The sequence below is a fragment of the Oncorhynchus tshawytscha genome, linkage group LG20 (genome assembly GCF_018296145.1).
Source record: "Oncorhynchus tshawytscha isolate Ot180627B linkage group LG20, Otsh_v2.0, whole genome shotgun sequence".
Classification (NCBI taxonomy): Eukaryota; Metazoa; Chordata; class Actinopteri; order Salmoniformes; family Salmonidae; genus Oncorhynchus; species Oncorhynchus tshawytscha.
Window position 1 is genome coordinate 28,468,526 of NC_056448.1, and position 10,821 is coordinate 28,479,346.

The window sequence follows — 10,821 nt, forward strand, 5'->3', positions numbered from 1 at the left end:
TTTCTGGAAAGGTGGATTTTTAAAAGTAGAAGCTTGAATTGTTTGGGTACAGACCTGGATTGTAAGACAGAACTCTGCAGGCTAACTCCGCCCCCTTTGGCAGTTCTATCTTGTCGGAAAATGTTATAGTTAGGGATGGAAATTTCAGGGGTTTTGGTGGTCTTCCTAAGCCAGGATTCAGACACGGCTAGGACATCCGGGTTGGCAGAGTGTGCTAAAGCAGTGAATAAAACAAACTTAGGGAGTAGGCTTCTAATGTTAACATGCATGAAACCAAAGCTTTTACGGTTACAGAAGTCAACAAATGAGAGCACATGGGGAATAGGAGTGGAGCTAGGCACTGCAGGGCCTGGATTAACCTCTACATCACCAGAGGAACAGAGGAGGAGTAGGACAAGGGTACGGCTAAAGGCTATAAGAACTGGTCGTCTAGTATGTTCGGAACAGAGAGTAAAATACATTGGAGGTAAACTTAGGCATTGTGTGATGATGAGAGAGATATTGTCTCTAGAAACATTTAAACCAGCTGATGTCACTGCATGTTTGGGAGGTGGAACTAAAGGGTTGGGCAGGGCTAGAGGCTCTACGGTGAAATAAGACAATCACTAACCAGAACAGCAAATAAAATACTATATTGTTCTTGTGAGAACATGTCACCCTATACATACCATCATTGTTCATAACATTAAGTTACAAGAAAAATAATTGTACTTTTTTGGCAGCAGGGTGGAGGCACATTTATTTTATATATTTTTTTGTTCCCAATTTCATAGAATCCAATTGGTAGTTACAGTCTTGTCCGTACAGGAGTTGCAGCGATGGGACTCGGGAGAGGCGAAGGTCGAGAGCCGCACGTCCACCGTAACACGACCCAGCCAAGCCGCACGGCTTCTTGACACAATGCCCGCTTAACCCAGAAGCCAGCCGCACCAATGCGTCAGAGGAAACCCTGTACACTTGGCGACCGTGTCAGTGTGCATGCGCCTGGCCCGACAAAGGAGTTGCTAGAGCGCGATGTGACTCGTGGCCATTGTTGTTTCAACATTTTACGATGAAAAGGACAAAAAATAGGCTAATTAGTGAATTGGATTTGATTCCTAATTAAATGTTACAAAATTAACACGGTAACGAGTGTTGGTCAAGTATTAACAGTAACAGTTCGCCCTGGACAGGAGCACAGAGAAAACGCGTCTACACATTTTTATCGTCATAGTTTTAGCCAGGAAAAATATATTGTTGACAGTATTTTACATCATCGCTATTGTTGACAAGATTAACACTGTATGGAGAGCATGTTGTCTACTGAGGTCTTGTAAGAGGTCTCCTGTGGGTAATTATATATGATCTGGTACTGTAAACTGGTTCTACTCACTGTGCTTTTGTCCTTCAGCAGTTTCTCAATTACTTCTATCAGGAGCTCCTTCTGATCCTGGTCCAGGCTGAGGAGCAGGAGGAAAGCTTTGATACAACTCCAAGGTCCAAACACACACACAGAAAAACACTCACGCGTGCACAAACACACCCACCCACACTCTACCTGTAGAGTTTCTGGATGGCGTGGGCGGATGTTTTCCTGACGTAAGGGGACATGTCGGAGGCAGCCTCCTTGATGGCCAGCATCATGATGGGAACGATGATTGGGACTCTGATACTGGACAGAACCCTGAGAGCACTGGCTCTGATCAGCTGGTTAGGGTCCTGGCAGAGGGAGAGAGAGCAGGTATTAGTATTATCTACACCTTGAGACAGAGGAAAGTAAAATAGAAAGAAAGGAATGGAGACAGGAATCATGTGGTGAGACATACTGACGACACGATACAGCACTACACAAAAACGACATCACACCCACCCACACAGGTAGGAAGTGAAGCATGGTATGGAGCTAGCAGGGGTTGAAATCAGGGGTTGAAAGTAGTTTTGGTGGCCTCTAAAAACACCATTGTTGGCCCGTGACCTCACAGAGACAGACAGACTCTTTAACGGCTCAATACTTCTCCACAACACACACCTTTAAACACATGCATACACACACCAAACATGACACTTTCATCTAAGAGTACAGGTGCGTGGGAATTCAAATGGTAGAACCCTCAGCATCAAAGCCCGGTGCGTGCGCGCACACACACACACACACACACACACACACACACACACACACACACACAGACATTACCTTGAGGGCCCTCTGAAAGGTGCTGATGGACAGTAGAGCCAGGTCCTGCTGCTCCTCTGCATACCTCACCAGGTACACATACACCAACTTCTTCAGCTGGAAAACACACATACTTTGAATTAGTCATTAATACACCCTTATTTTTAGACAAATCCTAAATCCATTCATTAGCTTTCGGGTTGAGCACAGACCGTCAACATTACAGAATGTGTAGGTAACACTATTCTTTGACAGTGGAGAGAAGAGTGCTTTGGCTAGATGTCAGATGTACGTCTTGGTTTAGTTGTTTTAAAGGGGGAAAGCGGAGGATGAAAGTGTTCCTGTTTGATATTATAACAGTCTAGATCCATGTTGTTTCAGGGAGAGCAGAGAATGAGCAAAACTATCTTTTGTTTGAATTCAGAAAGTTTCAGTAGTGTTATCGCTTCCTCCCTTCCTCACTCTCTCTCCCCTCTCCTCTCCTCCTCCCCTCCCTTGCTTCTCCCTTCACACGTAGGAGATTGAGCTAATATTTGTCCAGTGTCCGACTGGGGGTTAAAGGTTGGCCCTTTCATGATTCACCCGTGTTATTCGGTGTGTGTACGGGGAGGTTCAGCTGTGGTGAAACAGTTCTCAATCACTGCAGTAATTAGTGGGTGAATTAACAGCATTAATGACTAAGAGAGGACATAACCCATCTTGCCTAGTTTTAAGGGAATCACATCATATTGACAACATCACAGAAAATAGATGTTCAAAACTAGGAATACTAATCAAATAAGCTAGTGATTGAATATCCATTATTAGATCAGTCATCATACTGTCTAGCCCCTCCTCCCCCCATACTACCCTCGTTTTCCCACTCATACACACACCTCCAGGATGTCTAGTATCAGGATGTTGTTTCTAGAACTAGTTGAAGAAAACAAAGCATCCTGATATTAAATCACATTATTTCTTCAATACTCTGTTTCCTGTGCTGCTTTCTGATTAGAGACAATCAATAACACACAGCAGTACACAGGCCTGCAGAGGAGAGAACAAGCAGGGGGGTGGGGGGTGGAAAGAGGTGAAGACAGACAGAGAGATGCAGAGGCTCAGAGAGAGATCTACCACTACCCTAGCCCTAGCAGCTGGTGTATGTGAGGGGGGAGAGAGAGGACGTGACCATGGGCTCTCCTCTGCCAATTACTCCCACCAACCTGCTCCAGTTCCCTACCATTGGCTGCCCTGTCACACACACACCCTTTCGTACTGCCTGTTTATTCTCCTGATCAATATTACCAGGAGTGGGGAACTCATCTGGCCGGGCTTTGGTTCTGTGGTCTCATACTTGCAGTGGGGAGATGTCCTCTGTGTTCTTTTAGATAGAGCCTTCTAAATGTTTTCAACCATGTTGTGCAAATAGAATGGATGCTCAGTGTATGTGTGTGTGGATGATGCCCTACCTCTATATTCTTACTAGCCACGTTCTTCACCACTGCTGGGAACAGCTCAGAGGCATTCTTCCCCTTTGCGATCAGCTGTAGACAGAAAATCACTTACATGTTTCACCACAGTATTCAATTTGCTGTAGTATGATATGTACAATAAAATAGTAATGTACTACATCTATTTATACTTTTTTCAAAGGAGGATTTTTAAAAAAAGTTCAGTAAATTAATTGAGACCATAAAACTGAAGTACACTTGAACTGAGTTTGCAGTGCACTTCACTGATGTGCACTTATCAGGAATGTGTGTGTATAGGTTATACTACTCACCCCAACAACCCTCTTCATGGCCTCCAGTTTAAGCGACTCCTTGTTGCTCTCAAGCATCTCTTTAAGGTCTTCATTCCTGGAGGGGGAGAAAGAGATTAGAAAATGTACAATACACTATTTAATATGGTTTATTTAATTAGCAGATGCGCTTTTGTACACCAGACAACTCTCACTGATGTAGCCAGGAATTGATTTTTTGTTAACCTTTATTTAACTAGGCAAGTCAGTTAAGAACAAATTCTTATTTTCAATGACGGCCTAGGAAGTGGGTTAACTGCCTGTTCTACAAAAGATTTGTAGCTTGTCAGCTCGGGGGTTTGAACTTGCAACCTTCCGGTTACTAGTCCAACGCTCTAACCACTAGGCTACCCTGTCACAACAATGAATGAATTTCATTAACTTAAGAATGGAAAACTGTGGTGCACAGAGTTTGACTTGGAAATTGTGTTTGCATAGTCAACTTAGACACACACTTACCCCAACAGACATGCCACCAGGGGTCTTTTCACAGTCCCCAGGTCCAGAACAAATTCAAGGAAACACACAGTATTATAAAGAGCCATGATTGCATGGAACTCCCATCTTATATAGCGCAAGTGAACAGCAAACCTGGGTTGTTGTTTTTTTACGAATAAAGCAACACCTCACGGCACAACGCCCCTCCCCATGTGACTTACTTGTTGTGTATGTACTGACATGTATGTGTAACTGTTCATGTTTGTATATCTACGTAAATTGTAAAGTATTTTGTCTGTAATGTCTTTTTAGTCCCTAGTAAGACTGTAAGACTAGATGTCGCCAATGGCGTCGGCTAATGTGGATCCTAATAAATCAAAACAAATAAATCAAATTGAACAACATGAGGGAGAGGGGGGGATGGGTAGAGAGAATGAAAACCACAAAACACAACTTAACCATATTGGGTGTTGTTACCAGGCGCAGAGAAAGCAATGTCAGGTCGTGAGTGACTCACAATGTCACAATCAACTAATGACTAATCAGCTAGTGATCAGGAAACGCTAGGCTATTTGGTAAACTTGAAGACACACATCACAAGCAAGTGCCAAGACTCACACTTCTGTACAGTACCCTTTGGTGTGTGTCTCATCGGGGCCTCCATTGGTGTGTGTGTGGGGTGTGAGGTGCTGCTCCTCCTGGCTGAGTTCAGTCTTTAAGGTGAGCTGGAGGTTCTCAGCAGACACCAGAGCTGTCCTCACAGCCCCTGCTGCCTCAGAACGCAGCACAGAGAAACCTCGGTGACCATTCATACTGCTACAGCTTCTACAGGCCTGTCTGTTGCTCTCCTCTCGTCTCTCTGTCAGTCTTCCTCACTCTCCTTTCTCCACTTCTGTCAGTAGGTAAGAGGAGACACAGGATGCCCTTGCAGCTGGCTAAACCTCTGGCCCTCTCCCTGGCACAGACAGCTCCCCCTGGTCATCCAGTTATACTCTGTTCTGCTTTATTTCAGTCCTGTGACTCCAGGCATTTCCTGCCTGTCATCTCACTCTCCTGCTCTCTCACGCTTGCTCTCTCTCTCTCCCCCCAGCTCTCTCTCTCTTTCTCACTGTCTCCCTCTCCCCCCAGCTTTTTCTCTCGCTCCCCAGCTTTCTCTCCCTCTCTCTCCCTAGCTCTCTCACCCCAGCTCTCTCTCTTTCTCCCCAGCTCTCTCACATCAGGCTACTAAACTATTGAGCACCATCTTAGCTCGATGTCGATAGAGGGAGTTGCAAGTTGAAGTTGCCCTCTTTGCAGACTACTAGTATGACTCAGTCTTCACTGTTTTAAATCCAATCTGGAGAAGGGATGAAGTTCCCTGTCTGACAGATCCTTGGCCCACCAGACAATGGCTTCTTCTTCCGCTTCTCCTCCTCTTCTCTGGACATAGATTAGTTTTCTGTCCGTGTGTAGCTGTAGGGTGGTAGCTCAGTTGGTTCTCTCTGCCAGAGTCAGTGCTTGTAGGGTGGTAGTTTAGTTCTCTGTGTCTCTGCCTGTGACTGTGGCCACTTCCCTCTAGGGGAAACGGGAGGGCCTTATCAGCCTCAGGGTAAACACACAGAAGCTTTCACCACCTCTGTCCACAGCACAATACACCACTTTACACCCACGCCTGCCTTGTGCCCTCCCAGGGAACTGCTGCCAGGGCTGGGCTAGATAAAGGCCCTGCCAGCCTCACACACTGCCAGGGGAACCACAGTTAGGACAACACCCAACAACTATACATGTCATTCTTCACATTTCAACCAGCCTAGTCTCTTTTCCTAGGTTTTTAATTCTGGGAAGCGATTCTACAAATCAACCAGCCCTGCGAAAGCTATGGTAATTCACTCACATAACGACCAGCAGGATAAGGCGCTGTAAACTGCTCCAATCAGCTGGTTTATTAGCTGCCGTTACATAGGCTACTATTGTCTGCCATTGATTTCAAAGTTTAACTAACTCTATGGACAAGGAATATTTTAAAAATTTACATAGAACATATAACAAAAAAAACATTTACTGGAAGAACTGTGCAGATGCAAAGTTTAGTAACAGAATTACAGTAAAATCTACCTCACTTTTTTTATGCGACCAAAAAAAAAAAAATATCTCCTTTGAATTATGACTCAAAGATGTCTGCAGAAAGAATGGGGTTTCAGCTATAAGTTTGAACAAATGTATTTTGATTATGGAATTACAGCAGGTGAAGTGGATTTACATTCGGTAATGGAATTACTGTAACGGAATTACATCATGGGTCCCTGTTCTGTACTATACAGAAATGCATAATTACAGATATGAATATCATTGTCTTCATGGTGATGGATTCCGAATAGGTATACAAAAGGTAGAAATTAGGGACGCAAATTTTGTTCGATTTTGCTGCCGACTAACTGTAAACAATTAACAGTAAATTAACAAAAATCCAAAAACAGTCAAATGTGACCGACTGACTCAAATCAGTCTTCGGTAGAAAATTTGAAATGGTGTCTTTTTTTTATTTTATACATTGGATAAAAGTAGAGACTCAGAGCTACAAAATGATATATCATACACTACAGTTGAGGAACAATGGGAAAGTAATTCTGCTTTGAAAGTTGATAAACTTGTAAACTCACTTTTGAGAAGATGGCCTTTTAATTTTTTGGTACTACTACTGGAGATCCCTTCTTTGTCTACACCCTTTCAGCATTGTTTGCACCCTCTTAAACTGTAGACCCTCCCATCTCTTTAACAGCAGCAGTCAAGCACCCAAGCTAACTTTCTAGCTACTTCCAGACATAAATATGAGAACAGCTCACTGAACATTTCCCGCCCAAGCAGAGCTGGTTAGGCTGCTATGTTATCCAGAGCGTTGGTGATTGCAACTGTGCCGTCAGATTGTCCGATCATAAATTTGGAGCATTCAGAGCGCACACTGGACGCTCTGGCCGATGAGTAGGGTTGATCTGAATGGACTGACCTCACAACGGCAGTCAAGCACCCAAGTTAACTGGCTAACATTGGCTAGCTACTTCCAGACAAATGAGAGAACCCCCCCATTTTACTCGCCCAAGCAGAGCTGGTTAGGCTGTTTTCATGTTATCCAGAGCGTTGGTGTCTCATTGTGCTGCTGGCAACAATTATATTACACATTTTTCCCGACGTTTACTGACACCAGCCATATTCAACGGGTGTTGAGCGTTCGTAAATTCATCAGTTATTCTGCGCTCTGGCACACTCAGATGTGAGTGCTCTGAACTCGGTGTAGTTGGCCAGACTGAATTTACGAACACACCCGAAATGGTTACTTGCAAAGTGGAGTCTTCTGTTAGCTAGCTAGCTAAACAATGAACCATAATCCCAACTCATGACGTTACTACCCTGCATGAATATGCAGGTCTCTAACCAACCAGGTTCAATGTTAGCTAGCTAACATTAGGCTATAAGTAGCCAAGCAAATGGCTCTGAGATACAAATAATATGATCGTACAGGTAACATTAGCTAGCGAGCCAGCCAGCTAACGTTAGCTAGCTAACAGTACACTTGAAATTGAAATTAAAGCACGTTTGCCTAAATTAGAAATGTGTAATATCTGAAAATGTAGCTAGCTAGACTATCTTACCTGCATACATCATGGATGGACGCGTGTCCTGTATGATGCCATGGTTGCCCTTAGTTTGAAGATGTGATCAAGAGACAGGCGTTTTCTCCATCTCCTTAGCTATCATACTCAAATTCCACTGATTTCAAAAATCGGTCCTCCAGAAAGTGGAGAGCAACACTTACGCAGTTTTACTACACGATACAATTATTTTTTATTAAAGCAGTCTTAGACAGGATTACCTAGACAAACAGAACAGCTCAAATAGACAGAGGCGTGCTATATGGCAGACACAATCCAAACTCATCTCTCGGCAAGTCCAGCACACTCATTATCTCAGCCAATTACGGCTAGCAGGAAGGTTGCAGCCATTTTTTCTGTGGCTAAACCAACTAGGCTTGTAATTTAACCATTTTATTCGTATTTACAGATGGCATACAAGTTTGCTATTAAGGTACATGAGTTCTGTGCTTTACTGTACTCAACTTTCTGTACTATTCTTTACAGTACTCTACTGTTTTATCCAAACGTGTGAAACATAGACGTCCATGATTGGTTGACTTTTCAACGTCCAAGGACTTCCGGTGCTCAGTGGGTGAGGGTGCTTGCTACAGTAAATGCAAAGAGGGTAGGTCACCCTCAATGTGAGCAAGACAAAGGAGCTTATCGTGGACTACAGGAAAAGGCGGGACGAACAGGTCCCCATTAACATCGACGGGGCTGTAGTGGAGCGGGTCGAGAGTTTCAAGTTCCTTGGTGTCCACATCAACGAATTATCATGATCCAAACATACCAAGACAGTCGTGTAGAGGGCACGACAACACATTTTCCCCCTCAGGAGACTGAAAAGGTTTGTCATGGGTCCCCAGATCCTCAAAAGGTTCTACAGCTGCACCAGTGAGAACATCCTGACCAGTTGCATCACCGCCTGGTATGGCAACTGCTCGGTATCTGTCCATAAGGCGCAACAAAGGGTAGTGCGAACGGCCCATTACATCACTGGGGCCAAGCTTCCTGCCATCCAGGACCTATATACCCAGGCGGTGTCAGAGGAAAGCCCATAAAATTGTCAGACTCAAGTCACCCAAATTATAGACTGTTTTCTCTGCTACCGCACAGCAAGCGGTACCGGAGCACCAAGTCTTGGACCAAAAGGCTTCTCAACAACTTCTACCACCAAGCCATTAGACTGCTGAACAACTCATAAAAATCGCCACCGGACAATTTACATTGACACCCCCTGCAGCTTCTCGCTGTTCGTTTGTTACCTATGCATAGTCACTTGGCCCCCACCTACATGTACAGGTTACCTCAACTAGCCTGTACCCCTGCACACTGACTCGGTACCGGTGCCCCCTGTATATAGCCTCGTATTGTAATTCTTATTGTGTTACTTTTTATTAGTACTTTTTACTTTAGTCTACTTGGTAAATATGTTCTTCTTCTTGAACTGCACTGTTGGTTAACAGCTTGTAAGTAAGCATTTCACAGTAAAGTCTACACTTGTATTCGGCACATGTGGCAAACAAAGTTTGATTTGTTAGGTGTCATGGTATGTGTCAGTAAGAGCCAGGAGATGAGACATTAACTGAAGAGAGGGAGGAGACAGCGCGGAAGGGAGAGTGAGACTGTTATTTGGCTTGCTTTGACCACCAGATGACAGAAAGTTGAGAAGAAAAACAACATTACAGTATGCCAGTGGAAAGGAGGACAGTAAGCAGGTGACCCTACTGTGGTTTGTGACTACTATGATTAGCGATTTGGTAACAGAATTACAAGTTTTAATTACTTAATAATTCATAAACAAGCTTGACATCAGTAAAAACACTAACTAATTGGTACAGTAGTCTACCTTTACTTGTTAATTCTGAACTTTCATTAGAAATGTTTAAATATCTTAAAGATGTGGGTTTTTGGTAAGGAATTACAAGGCTCAAGGCAATGTTTCTTAAACTTCAAGACAATAATAATTTCTAATTATAATTATAATAATTTCTAATAATTTCTCCAAAACGAAATATAAGTGTTGATATTAGTTGGCAGGGGTATTTGTGTTTCAATGTATTTCTAATACCCTTTAAGACTTTTTCTTTAATATTTCTAAAACCCCTTTTCCATCTGTTTGACCAGAAATTAAAGCCTTTGCTTATTCCAAATTTCTAGGATGGGAAGTTGTTGAAAAATGCACATATGCATGCCTTAGTAAAAACAAATTGGTGCAGAGGTCCTTTAAAATGGAAATGCCCACCCCATTGACATAAACCAGGTCCTCATTAAATCCCTATAACATGGGAGACTGAACCACAATAAAATAATATGGCGTTTTAGGAAGCAGCTGATCACTTGAGGACAACCAGACAGTCAGTCACATGTTGCTGTGCTGTGATGCAGAGAAGCAGAGTAGACCATGAGGTAAGAAGAGCCCAGGCTAATCAGGATAATCTACAGGAATGTGGCTTTGCCCCTGACTGTGTCACACGACAAACATTATTTAAAACCGCAAACTGACAAATTTGATTTCATTGGAGAAAGCCGACTCAGACAAAGGCCATCTATTAACGTCTTATATGGCTGGGGGCAGTATTGAGTAGCTTGGATGAATAAGGTGCCCAGAGTAAACTGCCTGCTACTCAGTCCCAGAAGCTAAGATATGCATATTATCAGTATATTTGGATAGAAAACACTCTGAAGTTTCTAAAACTGTTTGAATGATGTCTGTGAGTATAACAGAACTTATATGGCAGGCAAAAACCTGAGAGAAAATCCAACCAGGAAGTGGGAAATCTGAGGTTTGTAGTTTTTCAACTCTTGGCCTATCAAATACACAGTGGGATATTGGTCATGTT

General features: G+C 43.3%; 1 protein-coding gene across 1 annotated transcript in view; it reads right to left on the reverse strand.

Moving 5' to 3' along the window:
• ap3b1a (adaptor related protein complex 3 subunit beta 1a) overlaps positions 1-5,486 on the reverse strand; it is an 86,289-nt gene extending 80,803 nt beyond the window's left edge. The window contains exons 1-6 of the mRNA XM_042302446.1: positions 4,989-5,486; positions 3,915-3,990; positions 3,601-3,675; positions 2,174-2,269; positions 1,538-1,698; positions 1,373-1,439 (exon numbers count right to left, since the gene is read on the reverse strand). Of these exons, the coding sequence (XP_042158380.1) occupies positions 1,373-1,439; positions 1,538-1,698; positions 2,174-2,269; positions 3,601-3,675; positions 3,915-3,990; positions 4,989-5,182 (669 nt within the window). The 5' untranslated portion in view covers positions 5,183-5,486. The remainder of the gene's footprint in view (positions 1-1,372; positions 1,440-1,537; positions 1,699-2,173; positions 2,270-3,600; positions 3,676-3,914; positions 3,991-4,988) is intronic.
• Between the last annotated feature and the right edge of the window lie 5,335 nt (positions 5,487-10,821).